At 38.0% G+C, this 27,034-nt stretch overlaps 1 protein-coding gene across 7 annotated transcripts; it reads right to left on the bottom strand.

Moving 5' to 3' along the window:
• Positions 1 to 266: 266 nt before the first annotated feature.
• On the bottom strand, positions 267 to 27,034 carry MDM2 (MDM2 proto-oncogene). Of its 7 annotated transcripts, none has more exons than XM_043564933.1 (12): positions 26,423 to 27,034; positions 25,861 to 25,932; positions 25,628 to 25,712; positions 22,436 to 22,510; positions 20,724 to 20,857; positions 17,551 to 17,600; positions 14,058 to 14,125; positions 13,833 to 13,929; positions 9,080 to 9,240; positions 4,805 to 4,960; positions 3,778 to 3,855; positions 267 to 1,353 (listed from the first exon to the last, which is right to left on the bottom strand). In XM_043564933.1, exons 3-12 carry the CDS (start codon positions 25,706 to 25,708, stop codon positions 778 to 780), a joined length of 1,476 nt encoding a protein of 491 aa, XP_043420868.1. In that variant the 5' UTR covers positions 25,709 to 25,712; positions 25,861 to 25,932; positions 26,423 to 27,034; the 3' UTR covers positions 267 to 777. The 7 variants fall into 7 exon arrangements, with proteins under 7 accessions (XP_043420868.1, XP_043420869.1, XP_043420867.1 ...); XM_043564934.1 differs by having other exon boundaries at positions 26,433 to 26,785; XM_043564932.1 differs by lacking the exon at positions 25,861 to 25,932 and having other exon boundaries at positions 26,423 to 26,793.

The following is a 27,034-nucleotide window of genomic DNA, read 5'->3' as shown; positions in this document are numbered from 1 at the left end:
GGCATGTCCTGGCCCTACTAAACCATGTAACCTCATTCTCTGAAGCTGGGTCTTATTCGTTGCCTTGGATGCTCCCAACTACATTAAGCTGTCCATTAATATGTGTACTGACACAACAGCAGTGATGGCCATTCCAAAAATAGAAGCACATTCAGACTTGTACCTTTGATTACCCAAATAGAGGATATTCAAGTATAATTTCTATTTTAACAAAGCTCATTACAGAAAAATTGTAAGATCCAATAATCACACTCTTGAAACAATGCTTAATCAAACATTTAGTATTTTTATTTGTAAATCAATAAATAATTTATGTATACTAAACCTAAAAATTTAGACAATTTAATGGATAGGCATGGCAAATGAAACCATCTGCAGATCTGAATGTTTTCTAAGTAGCATAATCACTGCATTCCATACCCTGAATGTACATAACTTACATTTAATGTACTTATATTTTTTTAAATCAGATACGTCTCTAAATTTTAACAAAGTGGGGATCATTTAAAATATGAGTAGCGGGGTTAAGGATGACCTACATATCGAACTCGAATTACATTAAAACCCAAACAGAGAATATAAACAGAAGTGAAATTTTTCTAAAAGGAAGTATTTACTATTCCCATTCCCAAAGTAAATTATACTAGAAAAGAAATAAATCTACATGTACGGAGATACTTTCTCACTTTGATATGTGTAAAAAAAAATTTCATGTTGTCTAAATTTTTAGGGTTATATAGTTAGAAATATAGAATTCTACTTTTATAGACATGTCCACTAGGGGAAATAAGTTAGCACAATCATTTGAATTGGTTGTCTACATACTGGACAGGGCTTATTCCTCTTCTTTAGCTTTTTTGCACAAGTAAAGCATGCCATAAGATGTCCTGTTTTGCCATGAACAATGCAACCATTTTTAGGTCGACCCTGGCAAATCACACAAGGTTCAATGGCATTATGGGGAAAACTAGATTCCACGATTTCTTCTTTGTCTTGTGTTTCTTCCCTCTCAAACTCTTTGACATCTTCTTGGCTGCTATGAATGATGCTGTTAGAAGTTGATGGCTGAGAATAGTCCTCACTTTCTTGGGATTGGGAGGCCTGTGTGATTTTATCATCATTTTCCTCAGCACATGATTCCCTGGAATCATTCACTGTAGTTTTTTTACAATCAGGGACATCAAAGCCCTCTTCTACTTGTGTTGAGTTTTCCACTTTGGCTTTCTCAGGCATTTTCCCTTTATCTTTCCCTTTATCTTCAGGAAGCCAATTCTCACGAAGAGCCCAACATCTGTTGCAATGAGGTGGAAGAGGAGGATTCATTTCATTGCACGAAGTACACTTCCAATAGTCCTTCAATGAAAAAAGAGTTCGTTTCTGTAACCCTTTAACAACTACTCATAGCCAACTCTAGCAACTTCAGTATGTCTGAAATAAAATCTATCAGAGTTCAATTTTCAGCATTTTATGTTTTATATAAAACATTCAACATGTAACAATCTTTCCTCAAGCATGAGATTATAACAACACACATAAAGTATCTATTTTTTTCAGGCAAACTATGCTGAAGAATCGTAGAACAAAAAATGTATTCACCATGATCTTAACCACGTACCAATAAAGTTATCTGGGGACATAGATACAGCTAGTTCATCTAGTTGAAGCAAGTGTGATGTAGTCTTTTACTCTGAAATGAGGCCTGTACCCACTTCACTCTCTTAAAGGCTCAACCCTAGGCCCAATGTCTACCAATCAATCTAGACGAAACCACTGCCCAATGAGCCACTGACTAAGACTGCCTTGGAAGTGCTCTAAAACCTGGGCTCAAGGGAGTTTCCCTCATTTCATCCACAAAGGAAATGCTAAAACATTCTCGGCAATCACGGCCACCTAAAATCTGTCATCCTTGTCACTATCCAAAATGTATGCCCCTTATTTAACTATGCTTTTCTGTGTTCTCACCTCTGTAACTGCTTATTGCTTCTCCCATATCTCAACTTATTTCCCAACCTTTCCACCATCATGCAATTTGGAAAACAAACCCCCTTTAAATCCCCCAGGCTCTTTTAACGAACATATTCTTATTCCACTATCTTAACTGAAGCATGTTTCTTGCCTGAGGACAACATACCTGTAAAACTTGCCATGAATAATATAACCATTTTTTAAAAACTGTCTATTTATTGGGGGGGGGGGGGGGGGAGGGAGGGCTCCGTGCTGTCAGTGCAGAGCCCTCAGAGCTGACACAGGGCTCAAACTCACAAACTGTGAGATCATGACCTGGGCTGAAATCAAGAGATGCTTAACTGACTGAGCCACCCAGGTGCCCCAATATAACCATTTTTAAGTTGCCTCACAAATGCCTAAGACATCAGCAGTAGGGATGGAGACTGTTCACTATTGTACCTTAGTTCGAGTTCTCAATGTACGTTGCTACCCAACTGATAAAACCAAAGACAAAAGTTTTATAACATGTGGGAGAAAGTGCTTCAAAGACCCCAGTAAACTACAGGATCTATGTCTGGCATAAAGTAAGTCAACTAGTTACTTGAATTATTTTCTATTACAGCAAAAAAAAAATTTTTTTTTTGAATTTCACAATTTCACCTTTTCTGCATTTAGGTAAGTTTCCAACTCAGCCAAGAAAAATGAGATTTCCTATTCAAATACAACTAAAGGCATTAAGAACAAAATTAGGGGCACCTGGGTGGCTCAGTGGGTTGGGCGTCTGTCCCACTTTGGCTCAGGTCATGATTTCAGTTTGTGAGTTCGAGCGCCGTGTCAGGCTCTGTGCTGACAGCTCGGAGCCTGGAGCCTGGAGCCTGCTTCGGATTGTGTCCCCTTCTCTCTTTGCCCCTGCCCCACTTGCACTCACTCTCTCTCAAAAATAAACATTAAAAAAAATTTTTTTTTAAAAAGAACAAAGTTACAGGCACTGGGGTGACTCAGTCGGTTAAGTACCCAACTCTTGATTTCAGATCAGGTCAATTCAAGCTCACAGTGCATAAGTTTGAGCCCCGTGTCAGGCCCTGGACTGGCAGTGCGGAGCCTGCGTGGGATTCTCTGTCTCCCTCTCTCTGCCTCTCCTCTGCTCATGTTCTCTCTCAAAATAAACATTAAAAATAAATAAATAAATAAATAAAGCAGTGCGTCTGAGTGGTTCAGTCGGTTAAGCAGCTGACTCTTGATTTCAGCTCAGGTCATGATCTCACAGTTCATGGGACTGAGCCCCGCATCGGCTCCACACTAATAGTGCAGAGACTGCTTGAGATTCTCTCTCCTCTCCTCCCCTTATTGCTTTCTCTCTAAACAAACAAACATTAAAAAAAAAACCAAAGCTTTAATATACAGTAAAAAACCCAACTTCCAATACCCCAGGAGCCCTATGAAGCATGAAATGTGAACGTCCTGAATTCTTAAATGGCAAACCTTACCTACCACATTCTCTGGTACAAATCAACATGATGGGAAAAATGTTTGTAACTATTACAGCTGGGTGATAAATACACTAGAAATACATTATACCACTCTCTATGCTGTACATGCTTGAAATTTTCAATAAAAAATTCTTTAAAAGTTCATATCCTAGCACCAAAAAACCCCTAAAAAATGTAGTAACAGATTCCAACACAACAAGTAAAAGAAAAAAATGCTTTAAAACTTTTTAAAAAGGATTTTAGCTTTATAGAAATTACCTCATGTCAGAAAGTAGACTAGGCATTTTTTCTATGTTAACCTCAATGTTTTGATTCCTTAAAAAAACAGATGTATACTTACAGCTAAGGAAATTTCAGGATCTTCTTCAAATGAATCTGTATCACTCTCCCCTGCCTGATACACAGTTACTCGATACACCTAATAAAATAAATCCATCAACATCAATTTATCACCTTTTTTCCTTAACGAGGAAGGCTTCTTAGTGGTAAGTCCTAACAAATAGCATGTACTACTATAGATGAGAATCTCTGAGACAGAGGTTGAATGAAATAGAGGGGGAAAAATGAAGGACCATGAAATCCTCACCCACTATGGTAAAAAGGCAACAGGATGATTAAAATGAATAAGGCAAAAAATTCAGTATAAGCATTTTTATTTTATAAATATGGGGATATTAAATAACTGTGAAACAGCCAGAAATGTTGAAGGTGGTCACCTCCAGTGACTTTAACTGTGTGCATACTTTACTTTTATAAAAATGAGGGGCATCTGGGTGGCTCAGTCGGTTAAGCGTCTGACTTTGGCTCAGATCATGATCTCACAGTTCGTGAGTTCAAGCCCCACATTGGGCTCTGTGCTGACAGCTCAGAGCCTGGAGCCTGCTTTGGTTTCTGTGTCTCACTCTCTCTCTCTGCCCGCCCCCCCCCCACCTGCATTCTGTCTCTCTCTCAAAAAATAAACATTAAAAAAATTCTTTTTCAAGTAAATTAATATTAAAAAGAGGGCAATTTTAAAATTTAACTTTACTAAGTAAACTCTACCCCAAAACACGGGGCTTGAAATCATGACCCAGAGATCAAGAGTTGCATGCTCCACCCACTGAGCCAGCCAGGCATCCCAAAGAGGGGATTTTTTTTTTTTTTAAATAAGACTTTTATAAGAACATTCATTAAGAACTGTTGACTTTTTGACATTTATAGTTACAAGAGTATAAATCAAAGAACTACAAAAGCCTGAAGTCCACAAAATATTCCAGTTTGAACAAGAGTCAAAGATTAAGTGAAATCAGAATACATTATAATTTCAAATAGCATCAATGAATACAGAAAATATTTAAGAAATTCAGACTATAGAGAAATAAAACTACCTCATCATCTTCATCTGAGAGTTCTTGTCCTTCTTCACTAAGGCTATAATCTTCTGAATCGAGAGACTCAACTTCAAATTCTACACTGAATTGATCTGAAACTGAATCCTGATCCAACCAATCACCTGAATGTTCACTTACACCAGCATCGAGATCCTAAAATAGGGGGGAAAAAAAAGTTACTTGAAGTACATTACCTGTTGGCCTCTGTAACAGCTTCCTAGCTCATCCCTATAGTCCTATTTCCATCTTAGATCCACCCTACACAATGATACTAGATTAAGATTCTGGGTTATTAATATATTATGTTCCCAGTTCAAAACCCCATCACATAAAGGAAAAAAGCCAAATCCCCTTGGCATTCAAGGCACACAGAGTAGGGCCATATTAACACTTTCATCTTCCAACTAGACACTGCTCCCCCCACCCTCAATATGAACAATCGGCCAGATCTACCCTTTTTTCTAAACCAAACTTGACAGTTCACCTTACACACTTTACCTCTCTCGCTGGAATAACCTTAACAGTTTTTAAGTCCTACTCATCCTTTTTTGATAAGGCTTCTGTCAATACCACAAGAAGAAAAGTACTTCCACTTTTAATTACCTTTCCTACTTACATATTGAATACTATATACTTTTACACATAAGATTATACAAAACATAGTTTTCTATACACGTTTCTTATCTGAGTTATACGTACTTTAAGAGTTAAAAACATGTCTTACTCTCTTTAGATCTTCAGATTGGTAGAACACTAGTAGCTACAACCCACATGACAATTATGAGATTTTATAATTTTCTTGAGATTTATTTTTTAATGAACTTTGATAATAATTTCTTTGGAAGAGCTTTCAGACATAATTTTTTAAATTTATTTTTTAAATTCTGTATCAGCTCATGTGGTTTCTCATTTTATAGTATAAGAACCCTAATAAGACCATTAGTCCCATATTTACTGTCAGTGCTAAGAATAGGAACATATACAAAACAGAAGGCTAGACAGAAAAAAATACATTGGTCTAAGAATCAGGATACAAACATTCTTTTCTTCTAAGGTTTATTTATTTTTGAGAGAGAAAGAGAGTGAGCGAGCAGAAGAGGGGCAGAGGGCAAGACAAAGAATCCCAAGCAGGCTGCACACCGTCAGTGCAGAGCCTGAGGCGGGGATCAAACTCACAAATAGTGAGATCAAGACCTCAGTGAAAACCAAGAGTTGGGCCCTTTACCAACCGAGCCACCCAGGCACCCCAGGATACATTCTTCTTCTAGATTTGCCACTAAACAGCTATTTAACCTTGGACATATTTAAAGCCATAAAGGCCGCAGCCACTTCATCTATGAGAGTTTGGATTAAATAATCTCTAATACTTCTATCATTTGTAAAAAAACAAAGTATATTATTTTATAAACACTGAGGTCAAAAGACTTTTTCACAGTGATGTTAGGGTAGTAGTAAAAGCAAAATTGACAAGTTGCAGTTAATGATTCTTAACAAGGGTTCTATTAACATTCAGGTTAAAATTACATATGAAGCTAGAATATGATCTCTAATAAGGTAACCTAATAAACTGTATACTTCAATTAACTAGCATTTTAGTGCACTAAGTCTAAATTTTTTTTTTTTATGTTTATTTTTGAGAGAGAGACAGAGCACAAGTTGGGAAGGGGCAGAGAGAGAGGAAGACCCAGAATCTGAAGCAGGCTCCAGGATCTGAGCTGTCAGCACAGAGCCCGATGCGGGACTCAAACTCACAAACTGTGAGATCATGACCTAAGCTAAAGTCGGACGCTTAACTGACTGAGCCACCCGGGTGCCCCTATTGCACTAAGTTTAGAATATGGGGATATATCACAAAAAAGATGAAAGTCTCAGCAGGTATCTTCTCTTGTATGGGTTGACAAAGTATGGCCCACTACCCATCTATTTTTACACATAAAGTTTTATTGAACACAGCCATGGCCATTGGTTTTCCTGAGACAATTTCTCAGTTTCCAAACAATTATTAGCTATGGAATCTTAAACAAGTTATTTGAAACCTTCAAGCTTATCTTTCCCATCTATAAATGGAATGTGAGGCTGCTGAGCTGGTACCACGTAAACTGTCTAGTACAGAGCCTAGAATATAGCCTTAGTTCCTCAATTTATTAAGCCCAAAAGAAAAAAAGATGGAAGTCAGACGCACTTTCCTTTAACTGCCTTCACAGGCGGGTGAATAATGACACCAAATGAGGACTATACCATTCTCATATCAGGTAAGCTAAAAACAAGGAAAAACCCTGCCCCTACCAAAAGCTTTCACAAGTAGGAACTCAGCCTGCAAAACAGTAGATTTTTAATAGAATTTTTAGAAGAGAATATAGGATAGGAATAACAAAAAGAAAAAAGAAAATATCCTCTGTTGCTTTAATAACAAGGCCGTGTCCCAGGGTAGAAAGAAAAAACAAGGACTTTAAAAATCATTTAACTAGAATTCTGAAACAACTGTAACAAAGTCTGCAAGTTTAATGGGTCATAGTTCTACTTAAATCATTTGTAAGGAATAAAATTATCCAAACATGAAGTCTGTGTACATGTTAAGCTTTCTTTAATTGGATTCAATTTTCAGATCACATATGTTTGCTCTCAAGAACCTGTATTTTTTTTCTACAACATTTGTTAAATGTCTTAATTACTTCATTGTTGATGATGTGTCTCCCCATGAGGGCAGGGACCATATCTATATCTACCTTGACAACCACTCCAGTGCCAAACAGAACCTGGTATAGAAAACGTTTACGTACCTACTGAATGAAGAACTTGCTCTCTATGCCATCTAGTGGCCTACAGAAGTAACAGCTCTATTAAATACTAAGTCTAGAGGGTACATCTGTATCCATAAAATCAGTGCTTTGGAAGGGAAAAAAAGTAAAGATAACGTAAGAAATAACAACAATAGGGACGCCTGGGTGGCTCAGTTGGTTAAGTGTCTGACCTCGGCTCAGGTCATGATCTCACTCTTTGTGGGTTTGAGCCCCGCGTCGGGCTCTGTGCTGACAGCTCAGAGCCTGGAGCCTGCTTCAGATTCTGTGTCTCCCTCACTCTCTGCCCCTCCCCTGTTCACACTCAGTCTGTCTCTCTCAAAAATAAACAAACATGAAAAAAAAAAAAAGGGGGCGCCTGGGTGGCTCAGTCGGTTGAGCACCTGACTTCGGCTCAGGTCATGATCTCACAGTTCGTGAGTTCGAGCCCTACGTCGGGCTCTGTGCTGACAGCTCAAAGCCTGGAGCCTAGTTCCGATTCTGCATCTCCCTCTCTCTCTGCCCCTCCCCTGCTCATGCTCTCTCTCTCTGTCTCAAAAATAAATAAAACATTAAAAAAAATGTATATTTTTTTTTAACCGAACTTCTTTCAGTGACCTCTCTTAAGAATTTTACTAATTCTGGGGCACCTGGGTGGCTCAGTCGGTTGAGCATCTGACTTCAGCTCAGGTCATGATCTCACAGCTTGTGAGTTCGAGCCCCACATCGGGCTCTATGCTGACAGCTCAGAGCCTGGAGCCTGCTTCAGCTTCTGTGTCTCCCTCTCTCTTTGCCCCTAACCCACTCGCATTCTGTCTCTGTCTTTCTCAAAAATAAATAAACATTTAAAAAAAATTTTTTTTAAAAAAGAATCTAAAAAAAAATTTTTTTACTAATTCTTTGGATTTTTGTATCAATCAAAATTACTAAATCTCTCCCGCCATCCATGTAACAACATGCCTGTATTTCACAGCCTTACTAAACACCTCTTTCCTGATATCTAGGCCTATGTACGGCTAAGTGTGTAGCTTAGACTATGCTGGCTTGTTTGCTGATAGCTATAATAAAGAAGATATTGTTACTCTAAATGTTCAAAACAAATTTGCCTTAGATTCTAAGATACTTAACTTTTTTTCTTCCCTTATTTTTTTAAAAATAAAACTAAAAATCCTCAGACCATTCCAATTTCTGTGAATGTACTACTGGTACACAGCCCACAAAGATTCTCCACTATGGAGGACGACATTAACAACTATTAATACTGGTGCTAATTTTATCACACCCACAACTGCACGATCTCCCACCTTCCTCCCAAACCTGGGGTTGGGGACAGAGAAGATTTACACGGTAATTTTATCTGACAGAAAAATTTACCACTGTGTATATAACAGCAATTGCATATATAGGCATTCTATCCAAATGTTTATTAGGACTGACAGAACTAGACTTTAAAAATAAGAGTCTTGTTTTATTTTATTTAAAATGAAAAGATTACCGGATTTGACGGAGTCCCCGTTGATTCGCTGCTACTGCTTCTTTCACAACATATCTCCCTTATTACACACAGAGCAAGGCTTTCATCAAAGGAAAGAGAAATACTATCAGACTTGTGGCGCTTTCTCTGCCGTTCACCAGGTAATTCATCTGAATGTTCTTCTGCATATATAAGGAAAAAAAGTCAATTAAAACCCTATGTTGTGATTTATTTAGCAAACGAGCTGCCTCGAGTACCTATTTGTACTGAAATTTAATCTCAATGAAATTAAACAGAGAAAATAGTCAATTATTACCATTTCAAAACTTAATGCTTTTATTGGATCTGTCCAACTGAGAGCTACAGCAGAACACTGTATTTATTTTTTCTAAGTAAGCCCTACATCAAACATGGGGCTTAAACTCACAACCCCAAATTCAAGACTCACATGGTCTACTGGCTGAGCCAGCCAGGCACCCCCAAAAGGCTGTATTTTTAAAAAGTTTTTCAAGCTTCTGAAACGCCTGGCTCAGTCAGTATATGGCTCTTGATCCCGGGGTCGCTGAGTCTGCACCCCACGTTGTGTGTAGACATTACTTACACACATACAAGCTTTTCTTTTCAGAGGTGCTTGGGTGGCTCAGTCGGTTAAGCATCCAACTCTTGATTTTGGCTCAGGTCCTGATCTCTCCGTCATGAGATCAAGCCCCAATTCCAGCTCTGTGCTGACAGTGTGGAGCCTGCTTAAGATTCTCTCTCTGCTTCTCTCTCTGGCCCTCCCCTGCTCATGCTCTCTCAAAATAAATAAAGGAATAAAAGCTTTTCAAGCTTCTTTCAAAACTTTGTCTCCATTAAGTCACAACTAATTTAATCCATCTAGAGCTTTCATTGACCAATCTAAAATTCTTCTGTCAAAAATCACACTTTAGAATATATCATTTTGTTTCTAAAAAGAACAAAAAATGTTTAATTTACTTAGAAGGTATTCTTAACATTTCAATTTCCTCAGTTCTATTTTTAATAGTAATCAAAATTTTATCTTAAATAATGAATTACTTCTCACTTTAAGTCAGAATGTTGCCAAATCTGTCAGGTACTTGAATGAGTCTTACCATGTATTAGATTTAAAAATAAATTCCAAGTGAATTAAAGAGCCAAACACAAAGAACAAAACCACCCAAATACTTCTAAGAGAATATTCTTGTAATACTGGGGTAAGGAAGTGTGACATAACACTGCAAAGCCCTCAAGAAAAAAATTTATCAAGGGTGCCTGGGTGGCTCAGTCAGTTAAGTGTCCGACTTCAGCTCAGGTCATGATCTCACACAGGGCTCCATGCTGACAGCTCAGAACCTGAAGCCTGCTTCGGATTCTGTATATCCCTCTCTCTCTGCCCCTCCCCCACTTGTGCTTTGTCTCTCTCAAAAATAAACATTAAAAAAATTTAAAAATTTATCAAAATTAGACTATGTTAAATAAATTAAGGTTTACATGGCAGAATGAACAAAAATTAAAAAGCAAATGTCAGCCTAGAATATCTGCAACATACATAAAATGGTTACTACTTACTATATACAAACACCTGCCACCAATCAAGTAAAAATAACAAAAACAAACAAAAAAACCTTTGATTTAAAAAAAGTCAGAGAGAGGCTCCTGAGTGGCTCAGTCTATTAAGCAGTCTTTTGGTTTCAGCTCAGGTCATGATCTCATGGTATCCTTCGTGGGTTTGAGAGCCCTACACTGGGCTCTCTCCCCCCCTGGTCCCACCCCACTCCAGCTCCCTCCCTCTCTTTCTAAATAAACAAACTTAAAAAAAAAAAAGTCAAAGATATGAAAGGCAATTCACAGAATACAAGTGACTAATAAGCATATAAAAAAATCCCCTGCCTCCTGATCAAGGACATGTAAATTAAAACAAGATACCATTTTTTTTACCCCCAAGAATGACAAAAATTAAAATGAGAGTCTCGAGATTTGAGAGAAAGTACATTTTTATACATTGTTGGTAGAAATGTAAAATAATATAACATTTGGTGGGCAATCTCTATCCTAGAAACATCTGCATAATTACTTAAGGATGTATGTGGCAAGGATGTTCGATGCAGCCTTTTACATAAGTACCAAATAGGGTTATAGGATTAAACAAACCATAATCCATATGCCTGAAACAGGTACAACTTGCATAACCTTGTGCTCACTCCATTTCCTTCTCTTGACCTTCCTAGTCAAAGTCAACTTTTTCCTCTGAATTCCCCACTCTTATACCCTATACTTTAAGTAATTCTGTGTTGATCTCTCCAAAACTAAATCACAAGTTCTCGATGTAAGTTCTTAATCATGTCTGTATTCCTTATAAAAGGTGATCTTGGTTGAATAATGTGGGCTAGAAGCCTAAAACCACACCAACTGATTCTTATTGTTTACCTCCATTAAAAATATCATTTGGGATTTTCTTCTATTAAAGTATCATATTACTCATTATAGAAATCATTAAAAAAACCAGAAAATTTAAAAAATGTAAAGCATCTGTAGCGCTACCCTTGAGAGAGAACTACTATTAACATTTTAGTGTAATAATTTTCCAGTTTTTATTTCCTTTTATTTATTTTTTTAAGTGCTTATTTATTTTTGAGAAACAATATGAGCAGGAGAGGGACAGAGAGAGAGGGGACAGAGGATCCAAAGCAGGCTCTGCACTGACAGCAGAGAGCCCAATGCGGGGCTCAAACTCATGAACCGTGAGATCATGACCTAAGCCGAAGGCAGATGCTTAACCAACAAAGCCACCCAAACACCCATTTATTTCCTTTTAAAATAAATTTGAATCATACTATATGTACAATTTGGGAGTGGTTTGCTCTTAAATTTTCTTTTATGTTATTTTTAATGGCTGCAGAATATGGTGTCCATGACATAGATTTATATACTGTTCATATAACTGAACTATTCAGTCCACAAAGCTGAGCAACTGCTTACTGTCTGGCACTGTGCTAGGCAGTGGGTTTACAAAAGTGAAGTCAGTTACCATCCCTGCCACCAGAGAAAGTTTAATTTCAAACACCCAGGCAACCGAAACATAATTATCTACCAGCTACGAGTGCTATGAGGAAACAAGTAGGGGGCTAAGGAAAAGAACAATCTGCCTTTGTGACTGGTTAGAGACAGGCTCTCTGAGGTCACATTTCAGCAAAAACAGAAAAATGAGGAGCTGGTCTTGTAAGGCTGAGGTAGAAAAACTCCTGGCAGGGAAAAACAAAAACAAAAAATGTGTGTGCCAACAACCTTAAAGTAGCAAAGAGTTGACTTGAAGAACTAAATAATCAGTACAATGGAAATAATAGAGGTAGGAGGAAAAGGCCAAAAACCAGGTTAAAGGCAGATCATGGCCTTATTAGGCCAAGGTAAAAAGCGTGGGTTTTATTTTAAATAACCAAAGTGGGGAAGTGGGGAAGTGATGCAATCCAATTTACCTTTTACCACCTCCTTTAGTACTGTGTGAAGGAACACAATTGTAAAACAAAATCAGAAAGTTGTTGCTGTGGTCCGGAGACCAGAGGGCAATGGCCTGAACTAGAGTGACGACGTTTTCTACCATATGTCTTTAATTATAAATAATGCTGTAATTAGTATCTCTAAATACATGTAATCTTTGAATTTCTGATTATATCACTAGGATAGATCTCTAGAAGCAGAGTTACTGGGATAATGGTAAGAACTCCAAGCCTTTTTATATCCATAAAGGTTTAAGTTATTGTTAAACTATTGGTACACCAATAGTGTATCAGTGCCAATACACATGTTAACAAGGATGAGTAAAAAAATCTCTAATTTGGTAGCCTAGAAAAGAAGCCTTTTTGCATTTGTTATTGTCTATAAAGCTAAATCACAAAAACCCACCCCCTCCCTATTTATTAGTCATTTGTATTTACTATGAAAAATTGGGTGTTTTGTTCCTTTTCGTTATGTGGATTTTTAATTTTTTTTTTAATCAATTTTGGAGAACTTTTTATGTAATAAGGGTATTGACACCATCAGGTTTAAAGTGAATAGCCTTCAAATATAATTTTTTCATATATCTTTTAAACTCATTTGGAATTCACTTTGGCATAAGGTATAGACAGAATTTGTCTTTTCTTCCCCAAATAACTAACCACTTGCTCCAGTCCCATGCAGTGAACAAAACACCCTCTGCCCTTACCACCCTCTGCTCTCCTGTGCGTAACCTAGTCTGGGTTTATCTACTCTATCTCACTGATCTGCTGAACTCTTCTTTCATCTGAATCACAGTTTTAGTTATTGACTTTTGATCAGACAACAGCCTCCTCCTCCTCCACTATCTTTTCTTTGTAAAAATGTCCTCAGCTATTTTTTTTTTTATCTCATCTTCATTTCAAAGATGTTATTTACTTTGTTTTTAAACTCACTGGTATGTTTCATCGCTTATTAGAAACAACAAATATTTTAACTGCTAAGGTAACTAAGAATAATGACTAAAATACAGTTTAGATGCTTGTCCTCTATTACCTTGAATAATAGGTGCCTAACTATAAACTCCATTGGGCCCAGAAAACTGTGCTGTAGTCAAACAGAAAAATATTGCTAAGAGAGCAATTTTTAAACAAATCATATAAAAATAAGAATGAAAGAAACCCAGAAATCAATTCATCTAAGGCAAAAAAAAGCGCAAAATTTCATTAAGCCTAAATGCATTAATTTCATTAGAGAATAAACAGTGAAAAGCTGTCTGAAAGTGCCAATTAATCATATGTACCTGTCTCACTAATTGTTCTCCTTCTAGATGAGGTAGATGGTCTAGAAACCAAATCTGAAGATGAAGGTTTCTCTTCCTGCAACTCTTGCACAGGGTCCTAAGCATGTAAGGTGGGGGAGAAAAACAAAAACTTAACTTGTAACACCAGGGAGCTGAAAATTATTTGTTTAAAATAACCTAACTTTCAAGAAACATCACACTAGAATGCATTCATTTCAAGATTACCTTTTGATCACTCCCACCTTCAAGGTGACACCTATTTTCACTCACAGATGTGCCTGAATCTGATGGTTCTGATGGGGGAAAAAAAAAACAACAACAACAACAAAGAATCACAAACTAGAAAAGAAACTAGTCTGTCAGTCCAGGAAAAACTCCTTACACAATTTAACCTTTCAACAAACATTAAATGTGTGTCTCCCAGGGGCCAACCCCATGCTAGATATTGTAGAAATAAGTAATAAGATTCAATTTTAATACAGAGAATACATTAAGAGTAATGAAAGTGTAGTGAAAAAGACAGAGCAATGATTTTTTGGTAGGGACACAGCAAGGTCTGAGGAACAAGGAGTCAGGAAAGGTTCCATAAAATATAAAGAAGTAGGACTAAGAAAAGCTATTCCAGGCTGAGGAACACCCTGTGAAAAACAAAATCCAGAAATGAATTACCAACGCTTGTTGCAGGGAACTACAGGTAGTTAATTATTACTAGAATATAAGCAGGATCATAAAGGATCCTGTGTGTCTTGCAAAACAGAACAAGGACATCAACAAACAGCACTCATGCCTTCAATCCTACATCACTGCATGCTTCCCGGATGACACTTCAGAACCTTCCCTAGCACTGTTGCAGCCATTCAGCATAAAAAGGAACACGCAAGAAGGGGGAAGGGGTGGGGGGGAGGGAGGGGGGAGGGGGAGGGAGAGGGAGAGAGAGAGAGACAGAGAGAGACAGAGAGAGAGACAGAGAGAGAGACGGAGAGAGAGAGATTATCTTAAGCCAGCTCCACGCTCAGCACAGATCCCATGACCCTGCAATCATGACCTGAGCCAAAATCAAAAGTCAGACGCTCAACCTACTGAGCCACCCCGGCACTCCTAAAAAGGTTTAATCCAATAGATAAAACTGTATGTCTTTTTATCCAGAGAACAATAAGGAACCCATAAATGATCATTTTAAGCGGAGAGGGACAAATTACTTCAGCAAAATAGAAGAAAAAGAGAGCAGAGGCAGGGAAGCCAACATTAGAAAGTAACTGCAATAATACAAATGCAGAAGTATTAAAGCCTAAACTAAGGCATGGAAGAAAGATCAATTCCAGAGAAGTTAAAACCATTCACCAAGAGAGAAACTTCAGAAGACAAAGAGATTGGGATGGGAAGATAATGAACTAAAGTGGATGAAACTCATTCAGGTAGGTAGGTTTAGTTTTTAGTTGGATGTATAGACTTGGAGCTCAGAAGTCAGCATTTCAGATATGGAATATATACAGGTGCCAAAGATCATAATCAAATACCCTCCAAAACATTTTCATCTTAATACGAATGTCAGGCCCAAGCGTTAACACTTTGAAATTATGCACATTATCGCAAGTTTATTGCTTCTTTATATCATGGGTTATGTATTTTAAGTTGTACATATAGACAGGTTATATTACGTTTAATAAAGGAGATGTTACAAAATAGATGTAATAAAAAGGAAGTACTAGGTGTGACAGGTTGAGAACACAGTTACAAGAGCTCTGAAGTTAATTCTACTAACTGAAACCTGAAACAAACACAGAAATAACAAATGGAAATAACCTAAGTAATCTATAGGTTACCATCTCATTAATATAATTTTCTTGGTAATCTACCAAGGTGTCTTTACACGAACCAATGAATACATCAGGTATAATATTTTAAAAACTTAAAATACTACTATAATACTATTTTTTTGGCCTTCATTTAATTTCATAAAGAGCTCTGTAAAACAATAAAGCATCTTGTTACCAGCCTAACAGTCACCTCTACTCTAGGATAAGACAGTAATGCCCTTTTCTGGGTCTTAAATCCTAACTATGGAACAGTATTCAACTCAACACATTTATTAAACACCGTATTACTAAAACACTGTATTGATGCAAAATGCAAACCTGAGTAGGATACAAGAAATATAATCAAGTGAAACAAAACAATGTAACAATAAGGTCCAAATACAGAATAGTGGAAGCACAAGAGTGGCCAGTTTGTTGCATAAACAAGCTTTTGAAAACAATTAATTGTAGTTCAAGAACGGGCTTTAAGAAGTCAGGGGTGTGTTGGGAGCCAGCTCCTACTGGCAAAGAACTGTGTATCTTCTACCAATTCCAAGTACGCAGCTTGAAAATGGCCATGGTGGGAGTTATTTACATGATAGAAATCAGCAAACACCACAAATCAGGGCTTTTCCTGAAGAGTGACTGGGTTGTTAAACATTTACTAGCATACCACCATATATATTTATGTGTATCTCTCTGAAATACAAACCTAGTGCTTTCATCAGATTCTCAGTTAAGAACTGCAAGCCTAAAGATAGGCAAAGAAGATGCCGCTTACCTGAACAAACTGATAAAGTTTTGTCTATTAAATAAATAAAAAATAAAAAATGGGCCCCATCTATTTGAATGGTCCTACTTAAGTATCTGTATTATTTCCCAAAACCTTTTAATATGTTTTAATGACATCTCTTGTAAGCACGGCCTTCTGAAATTATCTACCTTTCAGAAACAAGTGTTGGCAAGGATGTAGAGAAAAAGGAACCCATGTGCATGGTTGGTGGGAATGCAAACTGGTTCAACTACTGTGAAAAACAGTTCAGAGGTTTCTCAAAAAATTAAAAACAGGACTACCATATGACCCAATAATTCCACTTCTGAGTGTTTACCCAAAGAATACAAAAACACCAATTCAAAAAAGATAAATGCACCATGTTCATTGCAGCATTATTTACAACAGCCAAATTATTTTATGGAAGCAGCCCCAGTGTCCATAGATAGATGAATAAAGATACAGTATGTGTGTGTGTGTATTCTATGCATACATACACACACACTATGGAGTATTACTCAGCCATAAAAAAAGAATGAAATTTTCCCATTTACACTATGGATATATATAGAGAGTGTAATGTTAAGTGAAAACAGAGAAAGACAAATACCATATGATTTCACTCACACGTGGAATTTAAGAAAGAAAGAAAAACAAAGAAAAAGGAGGCAAACCAAAAAACAGACTTTTAACTCTAAAGAACAAACGATGGCTACGGGGCGGGGCGGAGGAGGAATATGGGTGAAATTAAGTGATGGGAATTAAGGAGTGCACTTGTGATGAGCACTGAGTGATATATGGAATTGCTGAATCACTGTATTGTACCTTGGAAACTAATATAACACTGCATGTTAACTAAACTAGAATTAAAATAAAAATATAAATTAAAAAAAATAAGTGTTTAATAAATGTTTGTGAGATGCCAAAAAACCCAGAAATTTTCTTTCAGAACAAATATTAATACTGATATCCCAAGGCTTAAGTTAATGGAATAAGATATTTAACTTTACATATCACAAAGTTGCATTAGAATCTCAGTATTATTTTACTTCATGTAGTTCATTTCTTCCCCTTAAATGACTTCCACATACATAAAACGTCTTTAAAATATTTTCACGGTGTCTGTTTATGTTATTCAAAATTAACTTACCATGCTGATTGACTACTACCAAGTTTCTGTAGATCATTGTATATATTTTCCTTGTAGGGAGGAAAAAAAAGAGACATACGTTTTAAAATAAAAATATATTAAACTAGACTTAACCAGACTTATAAATACGTATTAATATGAACTACATTGTGCCCAAACTAAATTTTAAGTTATTGCATTCAGGGGTACTTGAGTGGCTCAGTCAGTTAAGTGTCCGAATCTTGATTTTGGCTCAGGTCATGATCTCACTGTTTGTGGATTCAAGCCCCACACTGGGCTCTGTGCTAACAGCATGGAGCCTGCTTGAGGTTCTCTCTCTCTCCCATTCTCTCTCCCCTCCCCTGCTCATGCTCACTCATGCTCTCTCTCAAAATAAATAAACTTTAAATAAATTACTGCAAACTGTACCACTGGTAAGCTTCTAGGCCCTAAAAAGCACCATGATAATTAGCTGTATGATTACCTACTGTTACTCTTATTTAATCACAAAGGTCCCTCTAGCTGAAAGACTTCATATCTCCATTTCCTGAAATATGCCTTGTTTGGACCTCACCAAAAGACCCCAGAGAATGGGTGTGAATGCAGAAAGCAGTTTAATATATTTGTTTTCAAACAGAGAAGAAAAATTTCTAGCTCTGTACTTAAAGCTTAGAAGTAAACTGCCTAAAAAGGTAGTGGGTTGTGCAAAACCTGCATCCTACATAGGAACTTGATTATAATTTTGACTTCTATCAACTCATGGACCAACCACCTAATGAATTTTCTTTCTTAATCTTAAAATTTATTTAAAGTTTCCTCCATTCATTTAGTAAATACAGACTGAAAACAAGGAATAAAATGGAAACAAATCTCTGCCCTCATAGAACTTATACCCCAACAGGAAGACAATTCAGTTATTCCAGCCTTCACTGATGTTATGGTACAGTTTTTTTTTTTTAAACTAACAACTTTAGAGAATGTTATTGGTTACGTATCATTTCTAATTCCTATCATTAAGGGAAAGTGCCAATCCCAATTATTTCTTTTCACTCTTGGAACTAATGACACAGTTCTGTAAACTCATAAAAACCGGTATTCCTGTTCATACCCTTTTTCCAAGTTAGTAATCTCCCCAGTGTTTAATCTCTCAACATATTAAAATTCAAGTCAAAGATACTTTTTAAACTATGCTTTCAATGTGAGAAACTATACAACTGTACCTCAAAACATTATCAGAAGATTCAACACTCAAACAGTGCAAAATCACCAACATAGTTATAAAATAAAGCTTATATCCCAAGGCCAAATGTAAAATAACAACATAAATAAATATTAGACAGGGACACCAGGGTGGCTCAGCTGGTTAAGCATCCGACTTCAGCTCAGGTCATAATCTCACAGTTCCTGAGTTCAAGCCCCATATTGGGCTCTTTGCTCTCAGTGCAGAGCCTGCTTTGGATCCTCTGTTTCCCTCTCTCTGCCTCTCCCCCACTCTCTCCCTCTCAAAAAATAAATAAATAAATAAACATTAAAAAAATAAACATTAGACAAATGTGACTTAATGGAAGGATGTTTATATAATGTTGAATTAAGAAGCATGACAAAATTAAATATAGTATGTTCACAACTGGGTTAAAACACATCTGCACATAACAGAAAAACAGGTAAAAATACCATTCAATGACAAACTATAGTCTTTTTTTTTCCTATTTTTAGTTTTGTCTTTTCCTATTGTCCAATAACGAATACATACTATGCTTACATAATGAAACTGTTTTAAAGTTATAAATACTCCATTTAATTACCATCTTTTTAGCTATAATATTATTGAACATTAAACACCAGTAGAACCTAGTTAATTGTTTCAGGTGAAAAGTATTCATCCCATTAAGAAAAACATACAAGCTAAGGCTCTACACAGACTGTGCTAAACCACATGGGAAAAGGAATTCCAAATATAAGGAAAGGATGACTGAAGAAACAGTCTTCACTGGGAATGCAAGCTGGTGCAGCCACTGTGGAAAACAGTATGGAGGTTCCTCAAAAAATTAAAAATAGAACTACCCTACAACACAGCAGATGCACTACTAGGTGTTTATCCAAGGGATACAGGTGTGCTGTTTCAAAAGGACACATGCACTCCAATGTTTATAGCAGCACTATCAACAATAGCCAAATATGGAAAGAGCCCAAATGTCCATCGATGGATGAATGGATAAAGAAGATGTGGTGTATATATATACAATGGAGTATTACTCGGCAATCAAAAAGAATGAAATCTTGCCATTTGCAACTATATGCTAAGTGAAATTAGCATATAGTGAGGTATATGCTGGAGGGTATTACGCTAAGTGAAATTAGAGAAAGACAAATATCGTATGACTTCACTCATATGAGGACTTTGAGGCAAAACAGACGAACATAAGGGAAGGGAAACAAAAATAATATAAAAACAGGGAGGGGGACAAAACAGAAGAGACTCATAAATATGGAGAACAGAGGGTTGCTGGAGGGGGTGTGGGAGGGGGGATGGGATAACTGAGTAAGGGGCACTAAGGAATCTACTCCTGAAATCATTGTTGCACTATATGCTAACTTGAATGTAAATTTTTAAAAAATAAAATTAAAAGAAAGAAAGAGAGAAAGAAAAAAAACAGTCTTCAGTAGCCAGTAATTCTAGAAAGGTTATCTGTGTTAAACTTGGCTGATGAAGTGCTATGATATATGACAAAATAATCTCCAAAGTAACGAATGCTTAAATTTAAGCCTTTACCACAGGGTAAAGATGGTCTTTGAAAGTAACTGCAGTATTTTTTAATTTACAGTAACCATGACTAACATTTAAGTGTGTTCTATGTGTCAAACACTGCTTTTTACACATTGTCTTCATAAACTCCACATTAAGTATTTATATTATCCCTACTTTACAAATAGGGTAATCTAAGGTTTTGAGCAAGTAAATCAATTTACCAAGTCACACAGCTAGTAAATAGCTGAGCTAGGTCTCAAAGCCAGGTTTGTAAGATTCCAGAATGTAGGTTCTCAAGCAATATGCTATCTTACCAAGAAATTAAATTTCCACATCTTTTATATATACAGCAACAAGTTTTCTCTGACAAAAGGGAGTGAAGGTGGAGGCGAAGTGAAACATTTGTCCAGTTGGCTTTTTACAATTGACTAAACTGAAGAATTACCTGTGTTCTTTCACAGAGAAGCTTGGCACTCCAAACAAATCCCCTAGGAGATCATTGGAACAATACACAATATGCTGTTGCTTCTCATCATATAATCGTTTAGTCATTATATACTGGCCAAGGTAAAATATAACCTGAAATAGAAATATGATTTCTGAGCATTAAAGAAAAGTAAATGTTAGTTTCAAAAACATTCAATACCTCATTCATCTAAAGATGGTTAAACAACCAGCAACCATACCCACAACCATCTAGAATAACCTCTCTAGAGAGAGAGGGAGACAGAATCTGAGGCAGGCTCCAGGCTCTGAGCTGTCAGCACAGAGCCCGATGCGGGGCTCAAACCCATGAACCATGAGATCATGACCTGAGCCAAAGTCGGACTTAACCAACTGAGCCACCCAAGCGCCCCTCCCCTTATTTCTATCTACTACTAAATGCATACCTTTTGTTTAACTAATTACATGATGATAATGAGGTCAAACCCAAGTTAACAGCCCTAAAAATATCCTTAACCTCGACACTTCCCTACTGTCTGTAGACTTAACTGGCTAAGCAGGCCTCACTGAAAGGAATATTCCCTGGTAACTATGGACTGAAGAGACTGTTGATAGACCATGGGCAAGGAAGAAGAGAACCTACACTCCTACCAAACATCCCATTAGGAAGTTTATAAAAAGTGTGGCTGAAAAGGAAAATGATCTGGAGTCTCTTCTTGACCCACTATCCCAATGTAGATAAGGTACTTCAGTGTTTTAAGCAATCTGGGACCCATAAACTAAGTGAGAGAGATGGGGAAAAGGCACATTTCACTCACAGTGAAATTTTGCCTAAGATGACCCAATCTCTCACTGAAAATCATGCTTCTGTGCACAAATTTCAAGCTAGAGAACAATACATTGAAATGTATCCATTAAATAGAACATATACGTTCATGAATCAGCTCACCTCTATCCCAGAAAGATCAGTATACTGTACTCATGTATCTCTAGTGCAGAAGTTCTTAACCTGGGATCCATGGATGCCCAAGAAGTCCTTGGATAGAATTCAGGGGGTCCATTAATTTGGATGGAAAAAGAATTTCTGTATTTTCACTAACTTTTCACTGAAATTTAGCTTTCCTTCAATTATGAATATAGGCAACAAACCACAAAGTATTAGTAATACCTGTGATTTTTGCCACCAATAAAAACCACAAGTGTTTTCATATCATACTATGCTTGGTGTAAACATCTCAAAATATTAACTATACTCCTCAAAATATTAACTATACTCCTTGAAATTACACTTATTAGGTCTACTACTAAATCTTATTTAATGTGTTAATAAAAAAGCACACACACACAAAAGCACATATATCAAGCTTGTTTACTATTTGGATAACTATGTTACATAATTTGTTTCTTTTGTAATCCTATACATTTTGGTTCATGCATTTGGAAACAGGATTCTGAGAAGACTTCCAGTTTGCCAAGTGGGTCCACAGCACAAAAATGCTAAGAACCCCTACAGAGTCTCCCTTTGTCTCAGAGGTGCTAGCTGAGAAGTGATATTCAAGTATAATTAGAATTTTCAGCTTCAAAGTATAGTCCAACTGACAATGCTTAATACTGCTGCTTCCTAAAAAATCCTTCTATATGGCCAATTTCTTCCCATGGCTACATGTAACTAATAAGACATTAGTTATCTTGTTCACGCTTAATTTAGCTTACCTCTTTCATAGTATAAGTGTCTTTTTGTGCGCCAACAGACTTTAACAACTTCAAGAGCAATGGCTTTGGTCTAACCTATGAAAAACAAAGACCTGCTATTATACTTCCAAAATTATTCCAGAACTGTTAAGTCCCACAGTAAGCATGTCCATGAAGAATTTCAATAAACATAGCAGACATTACATTTAACAATCTCACAAGGTTAGAACTCAAAAAATAAGTCAAATGTTTTCACTAAATGCAATAAACTATAGAAACTGAATACCGCAGACTGTCAAGGCAGTGTGGAAAAAATACTGAGACTTAATTACTATGCAAATAGTCACATAATCCTCAAGTTGCAATCAGAAATAGTGTCCACGCCAAGGCAGTGAAAATCATTCTTTTTCCTCCAGCTATTTCTATTATCTGCTTACTACCTTACAAACTTAAGCATAAATGGAATACTCCAATGAGATTACCATAAACTACATTGCAAAATCCAAGAGAGAAGAGTAAGTCTTTAGGGTAGGTCCTTTTCCCAATCTCTTCTTTCCATGTATTAGGCTCCTGAAGGCTGGACGACTTAAATAACTAACCCAAATGACAAGGATAATTAAGAGCAGATCTGAGACTGCAACTCACAACCCTCATCTACAAAGCAGCATTTTCTTCCTACTATATCATGCTGCCTCTTAATTGGTCTACATTTCAAATACCTACTTGACAAACATCTATTGAGCTTGTACCACGCACCAGACAGTGCTAGGTATTGGGGGGGAGGGGAAATAAATAAAATACGAGCTGTATTCAAGGAGCCAGCCAACTAAATCAGGGGTCAATTTTTTTCTATAAAGAGCCAGAATGTAAATATTTGAAGCTTTTCCTGCCACGTGGTCTGACTCAGAAGTATAGAACATATGTAAACCAATAGCCATGGCTGCATTTCAGTAAAACTTTCTTCACAAAAACAGGCAGGAGACCAAATTCAGTCCACAGGTTATAGCTTGCCTGACCCTGATTTCGAAGTTTTGCAAGTGGTATTGAGAAAATAACTGGCAAGGAGACAGAGATATAATATACTCTTTCTCCCTAACTGTTGCTATACCAAAATCTTCAAAACTCAACTATCTTTATAACTTGCTCCCTCCACAAAGACTAGTGTCTCTGCACCTCTCTTCAATATATTCCCATCCTTTGTCTAACTTGGAAATCTAACAGCATCCCAGTATGCAATATAACTCTCAAAAGTAAATTTAAGAAAATTGCCCACTTCCAGCTAATCGATTAAATAACCAAAAAACTTAAAATACACTTAAGTGTAGTATTGAATCATTAGCTGTTCTGATCACACACTTGTGTGTGTGGGGGGGGGGGGGTTACATATACACTTTACTTCCAGGGTACTTAAAGAATGACCTCTCTGAAAAGACAAAAAATTTTTTTTTTCCTCCTCAAATTTTATATATGCTATGTTAACTTCAAACTACATAAAACAACTCAAAGTAAAAATCTGCAATGGAGAGCCATTAGTTTTTTATTAAGACCTGAAAGACATGCAATAAGAAAACTGTAAGAAGCATTCTTAATCTTACACTGAATAACAAAGAGATAAATAAATGCCAAATGAAAAGATCTAGATGTGAAAATTAAAATATTACAAGAAAATACAGGGCTATATCTGCATAATCTTGGGATGGGAGAATTCTTCCAAAGCATGATATGAAATTCAAAAACCAACAAGTATGACTTCATAAAAACATTCTCAAAAACAACATAAAGTTAAACATTTGTAAATGATAAAAGTCAAATATATTTGAAACACAGAGAACTACAAATTATTACAAAAAACACAATAAAACAAAAAGAAAAGTGAACAGATGAGACCAAGTAAATTCCAGAAGGAACGATTTAACGAATGACAAGACGCCCAATCTCAACAGACATTAAGGAAATACAAATTTAAACGATGATACAGTACCTTTTACCACAAAAGTAGCAAAATAATAAAAACTGATAATATTCAGTGTTGGCAGAGGTGAAAACTGTTACAATCTTGTGGTAATCAAGATGTGAATAGCAATCAAATACATGTATAGTTTAGGACCCAAGAGTTCTACTTCTACAAAATCCTACAGGAGGAGACATGTACAAAGCAGCACTATTTTTTTTATAAAAATTTTTTATTAATGTTTATTTATGATAGACAGAGCATGGGTGGGGGAGGGAGAGGCAGACACAGCATCTGAAACAGGCTCCAGGCTCTGAGTTGTCAGCACAGAGCCAGTCACAGGGCTCGAACTCATGAACCACGAGATCATGACCTGAGCTGAAGATGGACGAACTGAGCCACTCAGGCACCCCAAAGGAGCACTGTTCGTAATACTCAAAAATAAAACTCAATTTTCTAAAAAACTATAAAAAAAAAAAAAAAAAACCCTATCAGTAGAGGCATAAATTTTTTAAATACTACTACCCTAATGCTTTGAACGCTATGGAGGCATTAAACAGAATTCTGTAGATTTACTGACATGGATGGAATTTGCACCACACCTCTAGTTTAATCCTGTTTTAACAGAACAGAACAATAACACATCATATATGGGTATACACATAGGAAAAATCTAAAAGGAGACATGGTTGAAAGAGAAGACTAGAGGGGTGCCTGAGTGGCTCAGTCAGTTAAGCGTCTGACTCTTGATTTCGGCATAGGTCATGATCTCATGGTTCATGGGACAGAGCCCCACATCAGGCTCTGTGCTGACAGCTCGAAGCCTGCTTGGGATCCTCTCTCAAAATGAATAAACTTAAAAAAAAAAAAAGAGAGAGAGAGAGAGAGATGATCAGAATTTTCAGTTTTCTGTAATGCCTAAAATCTTTCTAAGCATGAATTAGTTTTGTGACTTTTAGAAACCATTTAGGAAGTTCAATAAGTCAAAATAGAAAAAAAAAATCGGTCACATAATAAACATAACTTCAGCATCCATGCTTAAGAATATAATGGAACTCAATTTTACATCCAGTGTGGGAAAGTACAAAGAAAATGATACAGGTTCTTACAGTCAGCTTTTAGAGTTATGCCTGAGTGGCAGAATTCAAGCTATGTTCATACAATTTCATTTAAAGAGCCATGCCATAAATGTGGTCTATGGAATTTAGTTGATCACCTCATAAATTATTCTTAAAAGTTACACTTGAGACAAAAATACCAACCAGGGTCTCTTGTTCCGAAGCTGGCATCTGTGAGGTGCTTACAGCACCATCGGTAGACACAGACATGTTGGTATTGCACATTTGCCTATGAGTAGGAAGAAAACACACATGATAAAAACTTGAAATAATGAAACAAAGGTGAAAAAAAACCCAACAAAGTCATATGGGAAGAAGATAAACACTGCCCTTAAATATTGTAGTAAAACTAAAGCCAGTAACAAGCGGGTCCTTACCTGGATCAATGTAGAATAAGTGCTCTACGTCGGTGACCACAGGTATCTACCTCTAATCGCCAGTGAATACAGCTGGGAAAAAGCATAGTTTAAATAGCCTCAGCTGGAGACAAGTCAGGGCTTAGCTCCTTCGGCTGCGTACTAGGAACGTGTCCGAACTTGACCAGCCCAAAGGGAAAAGCTGAGTCAACTTAGCCACAGAACCAGCCCAAACTCGCCCAGACAAGGCGCCGGCTTCACGCAGGCTACGGAACAGGCACCTGTCATCATTGGGACCCCAAGCCGAGAGGCCGCCGACGGCCCCGCAACGCACCCCCCGCCCACGTGACCTTTACCCTGACCACCCGCGGAGCCCCCCGCCTCCTGCCCGCGGGCTGGCGCGCCCGAAACCCCGCCCTCCCCCCCCCCCCCTCCCGGGCGGCCACAACCTCACCTCCTTCCAACAAAAACCTCCACAAACCCACGTGCCCCGCGCCCCCCACCACAAAATACACAAAGCCCGCAGGCGGGGAAGAGGCTACAAACGACAGCGAGCTGGGAAACCCAGCTTCCCGGGCGGTACCTGCTCTCACCAAGCGGAGTTGTCCGCGCCTGGAGTAGGAAGAACGGGGACCCTCGAGGCTCCCCAGTTCCCTTCACTGGGCGGGCAGAAGCCCGACGCCGTGGGCCTCGGCGACCATTCCACTCACGGGGCCCAGGCCACTGGGGCGCTCGAACGCACTGGGTCCGGAGAAGAGAGAGGCTCCTGGCGGCGAAGCCGGCAGGACCTCGGTCAGAGGGGTTAGGGCTGCCCCTCAGACTCGGGCTCTTACTCCATTTTCTTTCCAGCCACACAGGGCCGCACAGGCCCCAGAAGGACCCGAGCCGGCCGAGGCGCGCCCGATGCGCGCCCCCTGCTGCCCCAGAGGAGCGCGCCGGAAGCCGCGACTCATCAGGGCGCTTGCGCGCGCGCGCGCGCGCCCAGGCCCCACCACGTCCGCCAATTGGGGGAGGGGGCTGGGCCGGCCGCCTCCGTGAAGGGGGCGGTCCGGGAGCGCGGCGCGCGCAGCCCCTGCCACTGGCCGCCACCAGGCGGGAGGAGAGGCCGTGCCGGCGCGCGCGTTCGGCGGGTGTCGACCGCCCGGGTGGGGCTCGGCTCAGCCCGCGGTGCTTCGTTTGGCGCGCGACCCTTGGG

Source organism: Prionailurus bengalensis, chromosome B4, assembly GCF_016509475.1.
Source record: "Prionailurus bengalensis isolate Pbe53 chromosome B4, Fcat_Pben_1.1_paternal_pri, whole genome shotgun sequence".
Lineage (NCBI taxonomy): Eukaryota > Metazoa > Chordata > Mammalia > Carnivora > Felidae > Prionailurus > Prionailurus bengalensis.
The sequence above is the reverse complement of the archived record's forward strand: the minus strand, read 5'-3'. Positions and strand labels throughout refer to the sequence as shown.